This window comes from Mus musculus, chromosome 9, assembly GCF_000001635.26.
Source record: "Mus musculus strain C57BL/6J chromosome 9, GRCm38.p6 C57BL/6J".
Classification (NCBI taxonomy): Eukaryota; Metazoa; Chordata; class Mammalia; order Rodentia; family Muridae; genus Mus; species Mus musculus.
In genome coordinates, this window is record NC_000075.6 from 32,096,437 (window position 1) to 32,120,094 (window position 23,658).

The following is a 23,658-nucleotide window of genomic DNA, read 5'->3' on the forward strand; positions in this document are numbered from 1 at the left end:
CCTACCTTCTCCTTTGCTCACAAAGCTTATTCCTATGTTTTCCTCTCAATTATGTTTTTCCTTGCTCCCACGCCACACGCAGACACTTCCTTTCTCTTGCCTTAAAACTCAGTCCCAGTGTTATCTGGTTTGCTTTGACTGCTCTGTGTTCTCCTGGACACAGCAAGTGGTGAGCGAACACTGTAGAGGGATTGAGCCGAAGTGTCTCAGTCAAGGATACGATACTCCGGTTTTAAAAGTTAATAGAGTTCCAGAGCCTGTTCCAAATACAGGAAGAGCATACTCATTGTTCCATGGCCAGGCCTGTCAGGTCTAGTTTTCTTAAGCAGTTTATGCAAGTCCTGTATCTGTGGGACCTTCCTTTTCCTGGTAACTAATTCCTTGTCCTTGTTTGCTCATGAGCTCGAGGGTGAATTGATGTGACTGAACACAGGGTCGCCAGGATTTAGGTTTTTCCTTAGCAAAGAGTTATCGAGGTAGTCTTCTGTTGAAGCCTAAAAGGCTAAATTATGCAAAATGAGGTTGAACATTGTATATGTTAATGATTAATACAAATGTTAATCTTCAGATTTTAGGGTGTTTTTAGTTGTACATAAGCTCTGCTTATATCTATTTTTTACTGCAGGGATCTCAATATTAATTATTATGTGGTCAAAAGTAGAGCTGTGGTCTGATTTGTTAAAGCTTGAGGCTAGGAGCCTTATTGCTTACTTTCATAATTAAAATGCTAATGCTATTAAAGTGATTACAACATTAGAAAAACTTTGAATGTTGCTGGAAAAATAATTATTTCTAGGCCAGAAAAGTATTTCCAGGCAGCCTGAGAGCTGGTTTGAGAATGTGGTTCTCACGGTGCGTGTCTAAACTCTGCTGTGCTGCTGGTGTGACGTGGGCATGGCAGAGCAGATCACAGGGAAGCCAGAACATAGGCTTAACCTTCTGTTTACCACGGGTGAGAGGAGGGGTTCTGCACATAGAACCTAAAAATGCCATATCCTTACCTCACTCAGAACAAGGACTCTTGGAGGAGATAGGCTCAGTAAAATCCTGTGGGAACATCATGGGCAAAGTATGAAAAATTAAATTTTGTGTATCTTCCTGTACCCATATAGCTGAAGCTCGTATCTGTTTCTCATGAGGAAAAGTATAGCTTCCAAAATGAAGCTTTTTCTTTTTAAAACTAATGCTCCAGCTAGAAGAGGAGAAGAAAAAGTTAAAATTTCAGCTATCAAGTTCTTGAGAGAGAAATCTGAATTAGAAACCTAATGAGAGTGTAGTGTCCCTGCTCTAACTCAGCCTGTGTGTACTTGTGAGTGAGGAAATGTATCCCTTCTTCATGACCCTGAACAGCTAGCTGATGTGGGGTCTCTCTTTCTGGCTTCCCTTCTGTCTTAATAGCGATGCTAAGTTAGAAGTTTCTGCAGGGTTGGCTGTGGCACGGAGCCTGGAGGAGACTTACTTTTTTTGCTTCGTTCTGATTTCTTCTCACTACGGATGTCTGCACCAGCTTTCCCACCAGCCATTAGACATGCAGATGTGAAAGTCAGCTTGTAGTGCTTACCTTGCATTGCCTCCCAGGCTGTGGGTAGGGCCCTTGACCCTGTCATACATTGTCTGGCTTTCCAAGCTTCCCATAAAAAGCCTGGGTGGAAGCGTCCATAACCTTTGTGACTGTTGTGTTATGTATGGCTGCAAAACCTGTATCACACGGGCAATTCTAAAGTCGGCTGTTAGTTCCTGTGGTAGCTGAGCTACCCTGGGACCATAGTTATTGCAGGCTTTGGGTACCCAAGTGGCTGAGCACCATGAAAACAATATTGGGGAGACAACACTGTTTGTGGTCCTGTGCCAGCAGGGTGTCTTGAGACACTCATTATTATTATTATTATTATTATTTATTATTCAAACCTACACCCTCAAGACTACAAATGGGCTTTGGACGTTCCTAGCTTTTCCCAAGGCATCTCTTCTGTTGTCCTAGAGTGTCTATGCTGCTGCTCTTAAGAGGATGAAAAGTTAACAGGGTTTTTGTTTGTTTGTTTGTTTTTAATTTATTTTTACAAATGAGTTTGGGTCTTTTTCCTGCATGAATGTTTGTTCACTGCTAGCATGCGGTGCCTGCAGAGGCCAGGAAAGAGCATTGGATGCTTTGGAACCCAGTTAAGGGTGGTGATGAGCTCCCATGTGGGTGCTGGAAGTGAACTCTGGTCCTCTGCAAGAGCAGCCCAGTCCTCGTAACTGCTTCTTTTTTTTTTTTTTTTTTCTTTTTTAGATTTATTTATTTATCATATGTAAGTACACTGTAACTGTCTTTAGACACACCCGAAGAGGGCTGTCAGATCTCATTACGGATGGTTGTGAGCCACCATGTGGTTGCTGGGATTTGAACTCAGGACCTTTGGAAGAGCAGTCAGTGCTCTTACCCGCTGAGCCATCTCACCAGCCCCCTCGTAACTGCTTCTTAACTGCTGAGCCACCCTTCCAGCCCTGTTTGTTGCTGTTTTCCGTGTTATCTCTTAATAAACAGTGGCTGCTTCAGTCCAGTTCACACAGGCTTATCTGACCAAACTGCAGGTACTTCTGCTGCGCTGTTTTTCTTTCTAATTACTTCTGAGAATTTGTTCCAAAAAAGCCTGTAAGATCTATGTCACAGCCTGAATCCTGTGCAACCTTGAAATTTCCACCACTAGATTTGATTAGCGAGTTGCCTTTAAAGTCATTCAGAGTCTCAGAATATGATAAAATGTAAGCAAATTCTTTGTCAGATTATAACATGAGTGGTTTCTAGTCTAATTTTCAGTGGAGTTGACTTTGGCCTACCCACACTTTGGTCTGTCATAGACGCCCTTTCTGGGGTAAGTAGACCTGTATGTTACATTTCCCTAGGAAAAGTCTGTCTGTCACACAATATTATATGCACATATGAATATTACATAAACATTTTTAAAGTAGACAGCTGGTTTTGAAAAACAATTTATTTAACACTTACTGTGTTGTGACTACAATGTCAAATCTGTTGACCATATTGTCACACTTAGTTCTTAAATTGTTCTTCTCAGGTTGGTGCTGGTAATCCAGTTTTTCAGTGAGGAAATTGAAGCTTAAGTTAGTTTCTGCCCGAGAACCCAGAGTAATAAGTAAGGTTCATATTTGACCTTCTCGAATCTAATTACTTAAGCTCCTTTGTAAAGTTACACACACACACACACACACACACACACACACACACACACACACGAGTGCACACCCCTTAGCTTGGGTTTGGGTTTTTTTAACTTATAATTAAAGATATTAAAACTATTTTGAATTATGTGTATGTATATAGGGCTGTGTACATATGGTGCCCGTAGTGACTGTTAAAATACCCTAGAGATGGAATTACACAGACAGTGTGAGCTGTCCAATGTGGATGCTCAAAACCAAATTTGGAACCTCTGCAAGAGCACTGTGTGCTCTAACTGCATAGCCATGTGTTCCACCTCTTACAGGGTTTGTTATAGTCAGGTTCTCACTCTGTGGATCAGGCTGGCCTCGAACTTGTGCTGCTCCTCCTGCCTTTCTGTTCCCAGTACTGGGTTTGCAATTATATATTAGTTCAAAGTTGTCAGATATCAGAAATGGAAGAGACTTTTGGATTTGCCATTTTTTTTGAGACAGGGTTTCTCTGTGTAGCCCTGGCTGTCCTGGAACTCACTCTGTAGACCAGGCTGGCCTCGAGCTCAGAAATCTGCCTGACTCTGCCTCCCAAGTGCTGGGATAAACGGCGTGCGCCACCACTGCCTGGCTCATCTTTTTTTTTTTAGTATATATTTTTAAGAAACATGAGAAGTCATGTCAGAAAGCACTTCTTAGGTATAGTTCATGATATATAAGTTCCAGAGAGAGCTTCTGTGTACATAGTTATAGAAGACAGAAGTTCTAGAAAGTACTTATAGAAGGGAGATACCCTTTTATACCAAACCCAGTATTACTCACCATTAGATTCAAAATAGTTTTAGATTTACCTAAAAGTTCAGAGATTCAGGAGAGTTCCGACCTTCCCCACATCGAATTTGACATCTTATGGTAATTAATATGGATGTGTTGGAGAGAACATGAGGGGACTTGGAGAGGGGAATAGGGGTAGCTATGACCACATTCACTGCACAGCTGTATGATAGTCTCAAAAATATGTTTTCGAAGACTGGTTTTGTAAAGTGAAAGGAAAATCACTCCTCAGGACCAGAACTGTATAGCCGTTTCACGTCTCGGTCTGTCTCAGGACTGTTTAGTTCAAGGACGAAAGGGCTGCTCACCCAGTGCTAAGGGACTTTGCACGTAGAGAACAAAATAAATGCTGACTGGAGCTTTCAGCTAGTCACCTAGTGGGAAAGCAAACCCTATCAGTGCGAGACTGAGAGCAAGAATCTTGGCGCTTGTAGTGTGCATCAGGAAGCTTCCTTCTCACCACAAAGCTCTAGTTATGGGAAAGGAGGAATTTTTCTTTTCACTTTTTAAAAAACACATTCTTGGGTCTTTGGGGGACAAATTGTTGTAATTTAAGCTATATCAATGTCAGTTGTGCCTTTATCACTGGTGGGGCTCAACTCAGCTCTAATTTACACTTCTCCACTAACTTTTCCTAGTTAAATGCTTTCATGAGTCTACCTTGGCTGGTGAATGCTGCCACAACCCTAGTTTGTAATAAAAATGGAACATTCTAGATCACAATTGGAGTGAGTTAAGCAGCTTTATTGAAATATAATGCCATCTGGTCCTTCATGGTTTAACATGTAATATATGTGTGTATATATTTCTGTAATCCAGAAAGCAGTAACATTCTAATTGGGAAACAACATTCAATTTACATATAAAGAAACAAGTCTTATTTGTGTTATAAAATTAAATTTGATTTCAGTTTATATTTTGACCTGGCTTTCATATAGTTATCCACAAAAAGTATCAAATTTTATTCCTCAAATTTTATGTTTCATTAAACTGTACTTCAAATAAAATATAATTATAGGATCTATATTTTTCACTTTACTTGAAATGGCAATGATGTCAGTAAGAAACTGCATAATCAAGAAATGTCCCCAAGGCTCTCAGCATGCTGTTAAATGAAAGTCAGGAGCAAATCATAGCCTCTTCAGTTAATTCAGAAATATATCAAGGGGGTGTCTTACTTGGCACAGAGGATACCCTTTACAACCTATCTTGTCTGTTTTGTACGTGACAGCATGTGCACATGCAGTTAGTAGATAAAAGTGAATAGACAGCAGTTCAGGACGCACCCCAGCACCCTCATGACTGTAGGCCATGCTGAGAATGGTATACCTCCCTACCAAAGGAGAAACAAACAGAAACACCAAGCCAGGCACAAACCCATTGATCTACAGTGGTGTCCTGCTTGGAAGATACACTAGGGCAATGCACAATGCTTGTAGAAGTAACCAACCAGTGTCTGATTTGACTTAAGGCTCACTTCATGAGATGGAACCTATACTAGACACTACTTGGGTGACTCAGAACCTGACACTAGGTAGCCCAAGGACCTAAGGGAAAACCAAATACTAGTGTTATGAAGGTTAAAAAATATATATAGTAGCAATAAAATGACTCCTAATGATGTTCTGCTATACTCTTAGATCAGTCTTTTGCTCAGCCATCACCAGAGAAACTTCCTCTGCAGCAGAGGGGAACACATACAGAGATCCATAGCCAGACATTACAGAGAGTGAGAGACCTTGGAACACTCAGCCCTAAATGGATGTCTATGTCAAATCCCTCCCTTCAGGACTCAGGGAACCCTGTGCAAGAGGAGGTGGAAAGAGTCTAAGAGCCAGAGGGGATGGAGTGTTTCTCTCTCTCTCTCTCTCTCTCTCTCTCTCTCTCTCTCTCTCTCTCTCTCTCTCTCTCTTTCTCTAAATCAACAGGATCAATGCACACATAAACTCACAGAGACTGCAGCAGCATATATAGGGCTTGCATGGGTTTGTACCAGATGGAGTCCTTGAGCTAAAAGGAGAAGTGGACACATATTCCACCTCTAACCTAGAAGATATCTGCAATTGATAAGCACTTGCAAATGAAAATGTACTTTTCTCTGAGGGAGTCTAACTGGGGAGACTCTTAAGGGTAGGCAGCATATTTCCCAGGAGATGGACAACACAAAGTGAACTCAATGGCATCATTGGTCTTTATTTTTTTACACACCATATTTTATTTTCCCCTCCCCCACCCACCCTCCGACAGTTCCACATCCCATACACCCTCCCTGCCTCCCTGTCTCCATGAGGATGTCCCCACTCCCACCCTACCAGACCTCTAAGCTCCCTGGGCCTCCAGCTCTTGAGGGTTAGGTGCATCTTCTCTGACTGAACCCAGACCCAGCAGTCCTCTGCTGTATATGTGTTGGGGGACTCATATCAGCTGGTGTATGCTGCCTGGTTGGTGGTCCAGTGTTTGAGAGATCTAGAGGGTCCAGGTTAATTGAGACTGTTGGTTCTCTTACAGGGTCACCCTCCTCAGTTTCTTCTAGCTTTCCCCTAATTCAACCACAGGGGTCAGCAGCTTCTGTCCATTGGTTGGGTGCAAATATCTGCATCTGATTCTTTCAGCTGCTTTTGGGTCTTCTGGAGTGTGGTCATTGCTAGGTCCTCTTTTGTGAGCACCCCATATCCTCAGTAATAGTGTCAGGCCTTGGGACCTCTCCTTGACCTGGATCCCACTTTGGGCCTTCTTTTCTTCAGGCTCCTTTCCCTTTACATCCCTGTAATGTTTTCATACAAGGAACAGGTTATGGGTCAGAGTTGTGACTGTGGGATGGATGCCCTGACTTCCTGCTGGAGGTGGGCTCTATAAGTTCCCTCTCCCTACTGTCGGGCATTTCATCTAAGGTCTCTCCCTTATCTTTTTTTTTTTTTTAAAGTGTATTGGTTGTTTGGTTTTTTGAAATAGGATTTATCTGTGTAGTTCTGGCTGTCTTGAAACTCACTGTGTGGATTAGTCTGACCTCGAACTAAGAGATCTGTCTGCCCCTGCCTCTCAAGTGCTGGGATTAAAGGCATGCACCACCACTGTCTGGCTGGGAGTTCCTTATAATGTCCATGTCTAGGCTTTTTTTAAAATTATCTTATTTTTATTTTGAATATATATCTTCTTTTTAGCCTACAGGTCCTTTGTGTATATTATGGCTTCCAGTTTAATTTTATTTATTTAAATACATTTTCTTTCTTTCCACATTGTAGTTTTCTCTCTCTCCACTCTTCCTAGTCCTTCCCCCTCACTTCCCCTCTTGCACCCCCTCTCCCTGCACTTCCCCTCCATTTCTCTTCAGAAAATGACAGGCCTCCTGTGGATAGCAACCAACCATGGCCTATCAAGTTGTAGTAAGACTAGTTACCTCCCCTTGTATTGAGGCTAGAAGAGGCAACCTCATAGAAGGAAAGGGCCTCAAAAGTAGGCCGAAGAGTCGAGACATCTCTTGCTCCCACTGTTAGAAGTTTCACAAGCAGACTTAGCTACACAACTGTAACAGGTGCAGGGGGCTTAGGTCAGTCCCATGCAGGCTCCCTGGTTAACTGTTCAGACTCTGTGAGCCCTGGGAGCCCTGTGGGCTTTCTATGGGTTTTCTTGAGGTGTCTTTGACCCTCTGGCTCCTGTAATCCTTCTCTGTTCCACAGGATTCCCTGAGTTCTGCCCAATGTTCAGCTGTGGGTCTCTTCATCCGTTCCCATCAGTTGCTGGGTGAAACCTCTCTGATGACATTGGGTTAGGTACCAATCTATGTGTATAGCAGACTAGAATACTTTTCCATCTGTGGTCTCTGGGCTGTCCAGCCTCTGGATCCTGGCCCTCCATGGATTGTCAGGGGCGAGCTTCCTCTCATGGCACGGGTCTCAAGTTGTAGTATTTACAGATAGCACAGAAATTGTGGGAGTTGCCAGCCAGTGACTGTTCCAGTTTAATGTTTTTATGGAATTCCTAAGCGTGTCTCTCGTGCCTTTTCCTGGGCTCTCTTCCTTCTGTTTATTTTGTTCAATTCCGATGTTTTAATTTTTATTTTATTTTGTTACTGTCTCTTAGAAGCTAGTTTTCTGAGAGATTAAAAAGGGGTGTTTCTGAATGAGAGGGAGGTGGGAAGGAGTAGAGGGTGGGGAACCCATTACCAGGATTTGTTATCTGAGAGAAAAAAGCTATTTTCAGTAAAAGGAAAAAGTAGTCCCTTTAAAAAAAAACTAACCAAGCCCAAATGAAGTAAATAAATCATACATTACTGAAATATAAATATTAGACTAAAATTCTGAAAGTGCTCTTTGTGCAGTTGAATTAAAATTTCATATCATAGGAAACATTTTTCATGTGCATCTCTTTCATAATCTTACATAAACGATGGGACCGATTTATGTGATAGCAAAGCATCACCGTGGACGACATCAGGCTTGGCTCGTAAGGAATATGGGGGTGGCTTACCAGGGAAGTGAATAGTCCCTGGAGTATAAAATCAGCTCTCCCTGCATGTCCGTGGATAGATGAACCTCCTCTGCCCCCCTCCGCCTGTAGATTCGAAGCTACCATGAAGAGTATTTAGAGCAGTACTTTTGAAAGCATGACAGGATAGTTGGGAATGAAAAAGTAACTTGAAATTTTCTCAGTGAAAGAGACATTTAAAGTGTTTCTTCCTAGGTGACCTAAGAGGTGACTGCCTACCCTGGGGATTATGTGACCCTGGACGACCATCAGTTTAGTACAGGGATGTGGAGTACAGGGACTGTATCTTTTCCCTTATTATGTCATTAGACCTTTGGAGAATATGAATGAAAATGAAATATGAAGACTGACCACAGAACTGTAAGACAGAAAAGATAAATGCATGGATTTGAGTTTGTTTTTTGGTTTGTTTAGCTGACTTTAGACTCTTTTAGACTCTTTATGCACATATCTGAATCTATGCAATTCCAGTATGTGCTTATCGTTGTTAAAGGCCTTTGGGTTTCTCTGATTGTTTTTATTTTGTTCAGAAGGAAAAATGTACTCACCTGGTTCTTAATGTCTCAGACACCTGCCTGAGACAGTCCATTAGGCAAGTGCTTGCCTGCCTTTCTTTTCTCCTTGTTTTCAGATTTGACATGGAAGCCCCCTTGAACTTATGGGTTCAAGTGAGCCTCCAGCCTCATCCCTCCAGGAGCTGGCACCACAGGTGTGCCACTGTGCCCTCAGATGGCGCCTACCAGATGTCAGTGAGGCAGGAGAACTACTCCCTACATGGCCTCATGTTTAATTTCAATGATGTTGAATGCCCTGGCACCTAGGTTTCATCTCAAGAATGCTTTGTAGAGGAATATTGATATCTTTACTGATATTTCCAGACATTCTGGCAAACGGTTTGTTTGTCTCAAATGTGATTTTGTAGTGTTATATGTGGTAGGGTTTTCTAAAATTACTGTTTAATAAAATATAGTTTTATAGTGAATGTGATCCTCAGTTTTATGATTTTAAAAGTTGTCCTTAGGGAAGAAAAAAATCTTAATTTGCCTTTGCTATCACTGAAATTGTTTTTGTGTATGTATGAGTGATGTGGCATAATACTGTGTGCATGAGTGTGTGCATGTGTGTTTCTGTGCAGTTGTGCATGTGACATGATGTGGAGGCCAGAGGTTGATGTTCAGCATCTTCCTCAATCATGTTTACCTTAGTTGTTGAGACAGGAGACATTCACCTTTCGTGAATGTAGATAGTATCATAAATTTAGCTGCTGAGACTCAGAGACTCTTCTGTCTGCCTCCTCAGGGTGGGGGAGATGCACACCGCTGTGCCTGGACCACTGTGCCTGGGCTTTACGTGGTTTCCAGGGATCTGAACTCAGATACTCATGCTTGAACACACACCACGTGTCTTACCACACACCACATGTCCTCATCTTTGCCACTTTTTAAGAGAATAGTTCTCTCATCCCCCCCAACCCCCGGGTCTTTCATGTCCCAGGCTGGCCTCAGACTCTGATCCTCTAGTTGCAGCCTCCAGAGCACTGGAATTATCCATTTCAGCACGTTTCAGAGCTTCCTTTTGTGGTTTCTGGAATAATAAAACCAGCGTTTCAGTTTTGAAAAACCTGTGATTGTATTTATTTATTTATTGTATTTATTTATTTATTGTATTTATTTATTTATTTTAAACTTACTTTTTTGTGTGTGGGTCTTTTGCGTGAATATATAGTGTCTGTGAACCACATGTGTGGTTGGTGCCCTCAGAGGCCAGAGGGTGTCATCCTCTCGAATTAGAGTCACAGATGGCTGTGTGCTGCCCTTGGGCGGTAGGAATTGGATCCAGTCCTCCAACCTCTGAGCCATCTCTTCACTCCCCCCCCCCCCCAGTCTTCTGGTCTTGACTAGCAGATAATTTTTTAATATATTTTTTATTACGTATTTTCCTCAATTACATTTCCAATGCTATCCTATAAGTCCCCCATACCCTTCCCCCGACTCCCCTACCCACCCACTCCCCCTTTTTGGCCCTGGCGTTCCCCTGTACTGGGGCATATAAAGTTTGCAAGTCCAATGGGCCTCTCTTTCCAGTGATGGCCGACTAGACCATCTTCTGATACATATGCAGCTAGAGACACAAGCTCCCGGGGGTACTGGTTAGTTCATATTGTTGTTCCACCTATAGGGTTGCAGACCCCTTTAGCTCCTTGGGTACTCTAGCTTCTCCATTGGGGGCCCTGTAATCCATCCAATAGCTGACTGTGAGCATCCACTTCTGTGTTTGTTAGGCCCCGGACTAGTCTCACAAGAGACAGCTATATCTGGGTCCTTTCAGCAAATGCTTGCTAGTGTATGCAATGGTGTCATCGTTTGGAGGCTAATTATGGGATGGATCCCTGGATATGGCAGTCTCTAGATGGTCCATCCTTTTGTCTCAGCTCCAAACTTTGTCTCTGTAACACCTTCCATGGGTGTTTTGTTCTCAATTCTAAGAAGGGGCAAAGTGTCCACACTTTAGTCTTCGTTCTTCTTCAGTTTCATGTGTATTACGAATTGTCTCTTATATCTCAGGTATACTAAGTTTCTGGGCTAATATCCACTTATCAGTGAGTACATATCATTTGAGTTCTTTTGTGATTGGGTTACCTCACTCAGGATGATGCCCTCCAGGTCCAATCATTTGCCTAGGAATTTCATAAATTCATTGTTTTTAATAGCTGAGTAGTACTCCATTGTGTAAATGTACCACATTTTTTGTATCCATTCCTCTGTTGAGGGGCATCTGGGTTCTTTCCAGCTTCTGGCTATTATAAATAAGGCTGCTATGAACATAGTGGAGCATGTGTCCTTCTTACCGGTTGGGACATCTTCTGGATATATGCCCAGAAGAGGTATTGCGGGATCCTCCAGTAGTACTATGTTCAATTTTCTGAGGAACTGCCAGACTGATTTCCAGAGTGGTTGTACAAGCTTGCAATCCCACCAACAATGAAGGAGTGTTCCTCTTTCTCCACATCCTCGCCAGCATCTGCTGTCACCTGAATTTTTTATCTTAGCCATTTTTTGTTTGTAGCCCCTAAGCTACTTCAAACCTAAGAACTTAGTCCTTATGCAAACAATGCAAACATAGAAAAAGGTTTCTCCTAGGTACCTAGATTCTCCATTTCCCTGTGCCAGCCTTCCCTCCTTTCCTCTCCCTCTCTCTCCCTCACACACACACACACACACACACACACACACACACACACACACACACAAAGCCGGCCTTCCCTCCTTTCCTCTCCCTCTCTCTCCCTCACACACACACACACACACACACACACACACACACACACACACAAACGTACTCTTACATCACCACCCAGCAGCGTTCTTCCCTAGATTCTAACTACCTAAATGCTACTGATTTTAACAAAATTAAGTTCAAATTAAAATAATTTTTACCTGAAGGTTTGAATGCTCAATAGGCTTGATACTCTCAAAACAACTTGCTTTTAAGTTGTTAGTGACAAGCCATCTCGGGGAGTAGCTTTGAATCGGTTACTAAGGAGAGTGTGCCAGCTTTGGCTCTATTAAGGCTAAACCTTTCTCTTCTAATACAGTGGGATTTTCAGGCAACAGTTATAACTTGTCCACCTTAGGTAACCGTGCTGTGACTATGTGTTCTTGTAGTGTATCATTTCTAGAGATTTGTTGTTACACCTGTTTTATTATTATGTTCTTTGCTATTAAGAGGGGTAATGGATTCAATTTTGAATAATTTCTGTTCTTTTGAAACTTTGGTTTTCTAAATTTCATGTTTTAGATGCAAATTTGCCATCCTTCTCTGAGCTTCATTTCTTTTTGTCATCTGTCATTTGGTTTGAAATGTGAGTGCTCCTGTGTGAATTTTAAGCTAATATTTTTAAAATCACACTAATACTGAGAATTTAAATTTGGAAGCAACAGCATAGATAGTAGTCATGGTAGGCTGTGTGAGCAGGAAGACCAGCACACTGGGGAGTCCTCCTTTCCGATTGTTCTTTGAAGAAGTCCGTGTTAGTTTGTGATTGCTTGCAGGATCTATTGCAGTATTAACTTCTCTGGACTTGACCTGCTGATAGAAGGTAATATACTACAGTACCAGTTTTCTGCTGGAGAGTGGAGCAGGGAAAAATGTAATCCTCCTTGGTCAGACTGGGCCTGATGGGCCTGCACAGGATGGACTTGAAGGTCGTGATATTTCTGTTTTATTGCCTTAAATTTCTGACACCATGAGTCCATGTATTTTTATATAATTCAGACTGCATGCTGAAGTAAACTGTCTTTGGTCTCTTGATTCCTAACAGTCATGTAATCTCGAAATTTAGCACACTAGAATGGGTGGTTCCTGATTTTCAACTATTTTCACGTAGCAGGTCAGTTCATCCTAGTATGTTAACTGTTTTTCTAGCCTTAGAAAGATTCTAAGTTTCTATTCTCCACTGCAAGGATGTTCTATAGTTTGCATCCATTCTGTGTTGTTCTTGGGAACTAAACAGACAGTGGTACCAAACATGGATTGTGATTGTCTTTAGTTGACTGTGGGAGAGCAGATGTTGTAGGTGGGGGAGAAGATAAAAGAACCCATTTAGGTTATAAACCACTTGGCATTCGAAACTTTTTTTATTATCACAGGTCTTGAAGAACTGCCCATTTATACCTGGTAAAGCATTGTGAGAACAGGTTATTAGTGGACACTATGCATGTATACATATGAGAAGTGTGTTTGTGTGTATGTGTGTATTGTGCACACATGTGGTTCTTGTTCATTTAATATTTGTTTTAGAAGACTGGTAGATAGCCAGAAAATACTAAGCTAAAGTAACCTTTGGAGCCTTTAGGAATTTATAATTTTGGGCAACACATGAAGCCCGGATGTTTAATTATCATCATGCTCTGTCTCCCTAAAAAGGGTGAACAAAAGTAAATGGAGCAATGGAGGAGGCAGGGAGTCTTGAGACTGAAGAGACCTGCGACCTGTCATACTGTGGGTGGACGGTTTCTGACTTAGACAGGTGAGTGATAGAAAGTAGAAAAAGGTTTATGATCATTAAAACATTAAATAGTAAAGCTATTTACTGACTGGTGTTTCAGGGAAGGAATTATCACTTCTCTAAAACAGTGATATTATTTAAAATGTTTTAGAGTTCAAGCATTATGACCTAAGTTTAATTTTTAGTACCCACTTAAAAAAAAGCAGCCTAGTGTTTGCATGAGCTCGTAATCTCAGCTCTGGAGGCAGGAACAGGCGGGGTCGATCCCTAGGGCTCACTAGCATTTCAGGCTAGCCTACTGAGCAAGCTCCAGGCCAGCAAGAACCCACTTCCAAAAGCAAAGTGGTTCACACCTGAAGAATGACCTCCAAGGTTAATCTCACCTCTGTACATATGTACGTACACACACATACAGGTGTTTTAAAAAGACATTTTGACTTATTAAGATTAAGTGATATCTAGGATTTGCTTACATACAAGTTGGTGAGGTCAGTGGAAATTTCTCAGTTAATTAATGATCTAAAATTTTTATTGCATATACTGTGTGCATTTTGGGGGGAGGGAGAGACAGATAGAGAGACAGAGACAGACAGACAGACAGACAGACAGACACACAACACACACACACACACACACACACAGAGTTAATAGGAGTCAGTTTCCCGCTGTGTTGAGACCTGAGGATTGAACTCAGGGTGTTAGCCTTGGGAGTAAGCACCTTTACCCACTGAGCCATCTTGCCAATCCTTAGGAGGAAGAGGAGGAGGGAGAGGAGGAGGAGGTGGTGATAGTCCTTCTTTTCCTCCTCATCCTCTTCTTCCTCCTCCTCTTCCTCCTCCTCCTCCTTCTCAACCCTTCGAACACTTCTTTAATCTCAAACAATGAAGGTAAAGGTAGTTTGTAGAAGGAAGTTCCTGTGTTTGAAAGTGATGTCTAATTGAGTGGTAGAAAAAGTGATGAATCAGGAAGATTTGACAGAATAGGATCTGCCCAACTCAGAAGAAGAGAGAGGAAAGAGAGGCAACCTAAGAGGGAGCAGAGCAGAGGGAGAGAAGGAAGAAGGAAGAATGCAGTTTTCCTGGGAGATAGGTTGAAGAGAGAACAAGCTAGCATGGGTGAAGACAGAATGAGCCAGAGAATGAGGACTCTGAAGAATTGAACAGAACAGATTACCAGAGTTAGTTTGAGGCCAAGTAGAGCAAGAAAGTCAGAGGTCAAGAGAGAAGCCAGGTTGAATCAGCCAGCCAGGAGAGGAGTTTGAGCCAAAGTAGTTGAGTTCAACCAGGTAGCAGGGGTTTGAAATTGGAAAAAAACCTCTGATATTAGATCAAAGCTGTCCTTGGAGGTCTACCTGGTGCCTGTGGGATAACGACTGTCTCTGAAGCAAGCTTGTTTGGGGTTGGGTTCTTAAATTGAAGGAGGACCCAAATAGGCAGTTTCTAGGGTGGTTTTATATCAGCCAGCTGCCATTGTCTTTTGTGTAAAACCTGTCCACAGTTTACTCCATCATATTTAAAGGATGTGCAGAAGTGAGGAAGATCAGCTGTGATGCGAACAATCAAAAGAAGGTTTAGAAGGAAAAGTCATTAGGAGGAATGAGAATTGTTTAGAAAGAAGAGAGGACTAAAACCTGTATGAAATAAGTGTGTAGAAACACAATTCTCTCTTAAGGCACATACAATATGAAATTTGCTCTTTTTTTTGCAGGGACAATGTAATGTACAATATAAAGTATATTGTAATATAATGAAAAGCTCATTATTTTTATTTTTCTTGTTTCTTCCCCTTCCCTTCCCTTCCCTTCCCTTCCCTTCCCTTCCCTTCCCTTCCCTTCCCCCCTCTCTCCTTCCTTCCTTCCTTCCTTCCTTCCTTCCTTCCTTCCTTCCTTCCTTCCTTCCTTCCTTCCTTCCTTCCCTGGAGGTAAGGCGGTTGTGTTGATGCTCTTAGTGGGAGTTCTGAGCATCTGTACAGATGCCTTTCTCGGAACCTGAATGTGGATCTGTATGTGCTATTCTACCCCTTTGCCTCTTTTTTCTCTGCTTTCATCATATTTCTGTTCACTTGTTCCCACCGTGATCATGAAGCAGCTGCTTTGTCCTCATAGTATGTATGTAGCATTGCTCTTCCTGGCTTTTCAGTGAGATAATTATGTAATTCAATGCTAAGCAACAATAAGGTGCACGTTTTGCTGTTATAAAGTGTGTTACAATGGGTGTTTCTGCTTATCTCCAGTATCTACCTGAAAGACCACCGGGCTAAGGAGGGTCCTAGTTTGCGTTCTGGTGGATTTTGCCAACTCTCCCTGCAAAGAGAGTGCATCTGTTTAAACTCTGACCTGCATGCATATTGATTTTCCCTTATTGTCTTTCAGTTTGTTAAGAGCTTTACATTTTTTTTAAATTAGTATATAATTACATAATTTGTTCCTTCTTTTCTTTCTTCCAGTCCTTCCTTTGTAACTCTCTTGATCTCTGAAGTTCATGACCTTTCTCTTTAATTGTGTATACACACACACACACACACACACACACACACACACACACACACACGATTTCAGGGCTGACCAGTTGGTATTAGATAAGCAGTTGGGAGCTCTCTCTAGGGAAGGCTAGTTCTCCTTCTCCCAGCATTATTTAGTTGCCTGTAGTTATTTGTTTAGGCTCAGAGTCCCCATGAGGCATCCCCCTTCCTTGTTAGGATGTTGTGGTGTCATCCTTAATTAGGCCTCATATAGTCAGTCATGTTGATGAAACTTCATGGATCTAGCTTCTCTGACATTTTAGAAGACACAATCTCACTGCAACCTTCCTGTTCCTCCGTCTCCTACAGCCTTTGGCTTCCTCTTCCATTATGATTCCTGAGCCTTAGGTATAGGAGTTGTGTTGTAGATGCATCCATTGGGGCTGGGCACCATATGGTCCCTTGTTCTATGTTTTGATTGGTTGTGGTTTTCTGTTTGATCTCCATTGTAGAGAGACTTTTTTCGTTTTGTTTTGTTTTTAAAATGAGGGATGAGACCTATGCTTACCTGTGAGGATAAGGATAAATATTTAGAATGTAGTTAGGAGTTATGCTGGTTTAGGAAAATTGTGGTTGTAGGTTCCCCTCAAAGATGACTTCACTAGCCCGCAGTAGGTAAGCAGATTACCAGTGCCAGGCATGCTTTCTCTCTTGCTGAGTAGGTCTTAAGTCCAGTTAGAAAGCTGTGACTGCTAAGGTATGTTTGCACTGTCAGGAGTGTGGTGCTGTGCTGGTCATTGTTGAGGTGCATAGACATCATAGCTCACAAGGGTCATTGGGTGTTTTTCTTCTTTGGAAGCTTGCATGGTATCTTCTGGTATTAAAGCTAACTTAACCCTCAGGGAGAAGGTTTTCAGGTCTAGGTGTAATCTTCCAGGTCCTGTGACTAAAATATCTGGCATCTTCAGCCTTAGAGAACTAACCTCCACCTGTAGGAAGCCACCAAGGGCAGTATCAATAGCCTATAGTATCAATAGCCTATAGTATTTTTTTTTTTGCGGGGGGATCTTTTGGATTCCCCTTATCCACTTTTAAGGGTGTTCTCATGCTTGGTGTAGGGATTTTTGTTAATTTATGCCTAGTCCCTCCAACAAAGTTTCACTATGGAGCCATGGATAGCTTGGAACACACACTGGTCTGTCTGCTTCTGCCTTCTGAGTGCTTGGATTAGAGGTATGTATCCCCTACCTGGCTTATTAAAAACATTTAAAAACTTGGCTTGTGTGCAAAAATAAAAAAACCATATATTTTTGTGAGTCCTCATCCCATTTCTGTGTTAGTTAAGTATCTTTTCTTATGTAATAAGGTTGTCTTGTAGGTTTCTCTGGTTACTGCCCTTTTTATCAATTTATCTTCTGTGCTATTGGATCAGAGAGATTTCTGTTTATGCTGTGCCTCTTTACCTGCTCATTTTACACCTTGGCTGTGTTTACATTTTGTTATTATTGTTATAGAACATATAAACACCTCTTCTTCCTCCCTCCCTCCATCCTCTCCCTCCCTTTCTCCCTCTTCTCCCTCCATCCTCTCCCTCCCTTATTCCCTCCTCTCCCTCTTTCTGTGTGTGTTTGTGTGTGTGCACACATGCATGTGCATATGTGGTCATTATTGTGTTCATGTGTGGAGACCAGTGTTTGATATTATGATGTCTGACTCTGTCACTGTCCTACCTTATTTTTTGAGACAGAATCTTTTCACTGAACCTGAAGTTTGAAGTTTGGGCTCGACAGAGAGGCCAGGATTTACCTACCCCTGCTCATAGTGTTGGAGTTTACAGACATGTGTAACCATGCTCATTTTTTAATAAGTATGGGTGTTTTCCTTGCGTGTATGTTGGTATGCCATGTGTATAGCTTGGTGCCTAAGGAGGCCAGAGAGCCATCAGACAGCTCTGTGCTTCCATGTAGGTGCTGGGAATGGAAACTGGGTCCTCTGTAAGTGTTATCAGTATTCTCAACTGTTCAGTCATGTCTTCAGCCCCACAGATGACTTCATAGGTAGGTTCTAGGGAATCCAATTTAGGTTTTTATATTTCTGTAGAAGGCATTTTATCAACTCAACCACCTCAAGCTAGATATAAATATTTTTATATAAGGTTTATCTGTGTTTTGTGATTTTTTTCTGGCTTTATAAAAATTGTTAGAACTCTATCAAATTATACTGAGGACTTTTCTACTGTAATATTGTTGTGAGGAGTGTCCTGTGGTATTCTGTGATTTAATTCGTAGATTTAAATCCTTGGTTTCCTGGGCATTTATTTTACTGTACAGAGTGAGGAAGACTAACTCACAGCCGCAGGGTCTCTGTTGGATGACAGGGATTTGTACAGGGCTGCTGTGACCGTCCTCTCGGCTTGGAGTCATCACAGAGATTGGGATATACTAGGATTTGTCTCAGTAGAAGCTCGAATATTTTCCCAGTTGTTTTTATGTAAAATGTCAGGAAATTTTTCCAAATCCCTACTGTCAGAAACAGTTGGTTTTCTAAACCTGTTTTCAGATTTGCCAACAAATTGTAGTTTCTATCAGGAAACTAACCCTGTGTCAATTTTCAAAGCTGCAGGATTAAATCAGCAAGTATTCTAGAAGTTGCAGGAAGGGAAAGGTATTGTATAAGCCAAGTCAGTAGAAGTTCATTTTCCATGCTTTCAAGTGAGGAAACTCAAGAGTAGCTCTTAGGTGGTGGTATGGTGTGTCTTGTCTTTCCTTTTCTTATTCACTCACTCACTCACTCACTCACTCACTCACTCTCCCACTCACTCACTCACTCACTCACTCTCCCACTCACTCTCCCACCCACTCACTCACTCACTCACTCACTCACTCACTCACTATGTGTGGACCTGGGTGTAAAAGTCAGGGCTCCATATTTTCTGCTGCTGGGAAGGAGACTAGTACCCAGGACTTCAGGGCACATCTGGGGTTGGTGAAAGCTGTCGTGTAGTGTACAGTGTCACTTGGCCTTACCTCCTAGTAAGCTGTTTACCATCAGCATGGACCTCTCCAGTGTAAATGTGTAAACATGTTTCGTGTTTTAATGTCCTTTAATAATTGTCAATGCCTTTCAATTTTTAACACCTTTTTTTGTTTCTTTGATGGGCCATGGAAGGCTCTTTTTTCCTGTCTTAATCTGGCCACTTGAGCAAAGGTATACCTGGCAGTTATCTGAGTGGAAGGAAAGATATGTAACATAAGAAGGCAGGAAGTCTGGCAGGTTCCTAGACAATGCATATCTTCCCTATTAATTGTGAGGTGTGTAACTGCCTTGCATGGTGCTGAGCACAGGACACTGGTATGTGTAGTTATCCTTTCTAGTTTTCTGTTTGTCCTTTAAAAGGCTGAGATACAAGCAGAAGCCTGCTTTTTGAAAATACCTATTACCTGGAAACTTGAGATAAGAAAAATAGTTATTAAAAGTAGATAATTAGCAAAAGATCACCCTGATTAGGGCTCTGGTTTTATTATGTAGGTCATGGAGCCTGAGGCAGTGGGAGGGTCTAAGGTATGACAGGTGCACAGTCATATGCAGTGAGTGTGTGCCTGGGGTTTCCTGTCTGTAGTCCCAACTGTAATGAAACCACATCATCACCTGCCACTGGTATGGCAGCCACACTCCTGAGTGTGCATCAGCAGAGCTGACCCACCTGGACACCGTGCTGCTCCACATCCCATGCCTTGAGGATCTCACAAGACAAGCAAGATGGAGACAGAAAGTGAGACTAGCTCTTTGGGGGATGACAGTGTGTTTTGGTTGGACTGTGAAGGTGTAACCCAGCTGACTGATGGTGACGAGGAAGAAAGGGAAGAGAGTTTCAGGTAAAACGGAGTTGTTTTCTTCTCCATCCTTTGTCCATCTGTCCTCTCCTCCTCTTCTATCCTCTCTGTTTCAATACTTTTCTCAGTAAGACTTCTCTCTCGGTCAGTTTGGGGTGGAAGAGGGCAGCTTTTCCTTTGGCCGTAGCATTCTACATTCCACAACTTGCCCTGAGCTTGTAAAATGTATTTTCAATTGCTTGTTCCAACACCAGGAAGAGAAGGTGTTAGACAGGTTTTGTAGTAGCATTTCAGGAATTTCAAGTACAGACTCATAATGAACTGCTACCCTTTTCTGTGTCTGATTTTTATCTTAATAGATTTGATCTGAATTTGCATCTAAAGGTTATTTCACCGTTTCCTTGGACTGTGCTCTGAAACGTATGTGTGTGGACAGCTGACTGCATTTATGCTTACGTATAAAACATTTGATTAAATTTAAATCAGTTATTTTGTGGCTTTGATTCTCATTTTTACCCACTTTCTTATTATAAGTCTTTTGGGCTTTGGACTTTCTCGTTGCAGTTAATACTTGGAAGTTTTTAAGAGAATGCCTCCTGTTTGAGAGTTCTGTGGCTTCTGTTAAAAGAGATCCATTTGCAGGAGGAAACTGACAGTGTTTCATTCTGTTGTATGATTACAGAATTTAGGAAGCCTTTTCTGTTTCATTCAGGGCTAGGGACTTAACACATTTGTAGACACTTAAAAAAATCTTTATGTTCAAACCTTTAATTCTAGCATTGCAGGTAGAGGCAGGGAAATCTCTGTAGGTTTGAAGCCAGCCTGGTCTATAGACTGAGTTCCAGGACAGCCAGGTGTACACAGCAAAACCCTGTCTCAAAACAAAACAAAACAAAACAAAACAAAACAAAACAAAACAAAACAAAACAAAACTCAGTGAAATTTGAAGTTTGAACTACATACACCCACTACTACCCACATAGGCAATTAGATATCTTTGTAACTTTACCTGAGTCCTTAGGCAGGCGAACACATCATTTCATCAGATACAGTCTTTATGTTAATATTCAAAACAAGTAGTTATAGTCTTCCTCCCCTCGGTGTGTGTGTGTGTGTGTCTCCCAAGTTAGAGAATTTCTTTATTTGGCATTTGTTTTAAAGACTTAGTTAAGGAATGCAGTGATTGAGTAGTAAGGGCTCTTGGTAGGTCATATGAATTTGTTACTCAAGGGTTAAAACCATTCTTTTTTTGTTTCTTTTTTTCCTCCTATAATTTCATTTAGCTTTCCAGATTTGCATAAGCTTCATCTCTCTAAAGGTATGCTGATGTTACACATATCCCCTGGTTTTTGCTATGGTCTTTGTATCTTTCTTACTTGACTATGTTTTGTTTGGTTTGTATTAAAACTGACCTGATTACAATTGTGTTAGTTACTTTGTGGTAATTGTCAAAGGAAGAAACAACTTGTGCCTGACTTTATTGATATTCTACAGTATGTTAGATACTGTAGTCTTAGATTTATTCTTAAGCAGTGGGAGCCTCCCAGACGATTTTTCTCTTCTGATCTGTAAGGCTGAGTCCTAGTGTTGAGTCCTGACAGCATAGTGATCTGAGAGACAGCCATTTGTAGGCCCTGTTTTAGGAAGCCATGAAACCAGAGGGAGTTTGTTCTTGTTTACAGTTGTATATCCTATCTGAATTGCACCTTAAATCTTCCAAAATGCATGCACCTTTGGATTTGATTTACAAACTGCAGACAGAGATGTAGGTAAGGCCCAATTTCACACCGTGTTTCTCACCCTACTCATCAGGAAGGCATGAGGAAACAAGGCAGCACAGGCTTTCACAACATCCGCAGCATGTTCCTGCTGAAACGCCAGGCAGAAAAATGCATGTGGGTGTGGAAGGGGAAGGGCTGGATTAAATGCAGCTCTGACTTTGGAGAAGTAATAGAGTCTGTGCTGTATGACGGTTGCTTTAAAAGTCAGTTTTATAATTAAGTATATACCAGAGTTTTAATTTGTTTCTTTAAAATCTGTACTAGCTCACCTAAAGCAAAACTGCTGCCTTGATTACAACCCCATCTGTTTGTCTGTCTCTCTGTCTCCTAAAAAGATGGGAAGTGGGGAGACTGTAATTATTTTTTTCTCATGTGTAGCATCTAAGTTAGGTGTTAAATTTGCTCTTAAAAATGAATGGTATCATGTATCTTGAGGGGTTGTGGGTGGAAGACCTAATCTTATCCAAAATGTGTGTTCCTGGTGGTTCCAGCCATTATCTGTGTTACAGAAGGCACTATACTTTGAGAGAAAAGCAAATGTTTGTCTGTTAGCTTTTGCAGTAGCCTTTATTTTCTGACCTGTTGGGAGGAGACAAGCCTTTTCTGATAGCACATGTGGGAGCTGCTCACTCTCTGCCATGTCAGACCAGAGCTGGGGGCACTGACTCAGCTCTCTGCTCCTCTGACTTCTCATTTGTACTGTGCAGTTAATATTGTGTGCTCCATCTGCCTTGTTACCCTGTGCAGAGGTCCTTAGAGTCCTCAGAAGAGGGTAGCCCTTAGTTATGGACATTCCTGTATAAAGAATGATCTTTAGATCATTAAAAGAACTCTTCTGTAAATGGGAAGGAAACTACAACTCAGAAAAGGAAAACATAAATGTTTAATCCTGTCAGGAAAGAGAAATTATTTAGGAGTTGTTACATGAAGTGTATTGGCTAAATATGTTATGTAAAGTGTGTCTGTTAGCTGCATAAAAAGTCTATACAATTTGTCAGATGAGGATTTGACGTAGATCTGCTTAGCCCATATTATCTATCAATGAAAGATTTGAACCCACGTGTAATGACTGAAAGACTTTTGTAGTAGGAAAAATACTTGTGATATATATCTGGTGCTATCTGCCTCTGTCTAGTTGGGCAATGACTTTCCTGAAGCACCTCCCTTTTAACATTTCTTTGAGGTGATTCTGTGCATCAGTGATATTTAGATATGTTGCTAATACTAAAGTGGAGCTATGAACCTACTGTTTTGAGCTTCCTTCTCCAAGGTGTGAGTTCTAGGGTACTTAGAAGTAGGCTTTAGATTGTTGGCCTTTGGAACTAGAAATGTCTTTAACAGACTCTTGAGCTGGGTGTAGAGGCACACGCCTTTCAAAATCCTATCATTTGAGAGACCATGGCAAGAGGACTGTGAGGTAGAGGCTATTTTGATCTATGTTGTACTGTCTCAAGAAGTTTTTCTTTGTTGTTTTTGTTTTGTTTTGTTTTTCTTTCTTAAGTTTAGTCTCTCATTTTACTTTCCTGGCAGGTAGACAACCTGGCAGGTAGAGCATACAATTTGAAACAGTTTCAGGAATGTTAGAGTATATAATTAACCTCTTAAAATTTATATACCTTTAACCTACAGATGATGCCCGAGACTCTCTTTCAAGCACCTTTACGTGTATCTGCATTTAAGACCTTTGATTTTTAAATGAGAAGAGAAAGTTCTTACTCTACTTGAAGAGACTAATTTGGTGAACACCGTAATGGGGGCTGAGGGTGCGCCCTATTGGTTTTAAGCATATGACACCTGTTTCCCATGTGCTTGCCTGGTCTGGTGGTCGCTTTGCCCCACCTCTGCCTTGCTTGGAATGATGCTGCGCTGCTCAGCAGAGCTGGCAGTGGTGACTTCAGTGGGCTTACTTTTCCTTTACAGTAGAGTGATTTACTTGAATGGCTAGAAGATACTTCACAGTTCTGTTTTTATTATTCTTGACTTTTTGTTTTCTGAAGTTCTTGATTTTGAGATTCACCAATCAGTTTTTATGAACTTGGAGGGATGGAGAGAAAATACTAACACTTAACCATTAATGTAATTACATCCTCACACTCATGTCAGT

The 23,658-nt window shown here is 41.5% G+C and overlaps 1 protein-coding gene across 7 annotated transcripts in view; it reads left to right on the top strand.

Annotated features, from left to right (window-relative positions):
• Arhgap32 (Rho GTPase activating protein 32) overlaps positions 1-23,658 on the top strand; it is a 251,819-nt gene that overhangs the window by 79,812 nt on the left and 148,349 nt on the right. Inside the window, exon 1 of one of the 7 annotated variants that reach the window (XM_006510442.3) lies at positions 14,565-19,815. The exons of 5 other annotated variants lie outside the window; for them this stretch is intronic. In XM_006510442.3, the coding sequence (XP_006510505.1) occupies positions 19,700-19,815 (116 nt within the window). In that variant the 5' untranslated portion in view covers positions 14,565-19,699. Of the gene's footprint in view, positions 1-14,564; positions 19,816-23,658 lie in introns of those variants that run through there. One more of the 7 variants, NM_001195632.2, reaches the window with a different exon arrangement.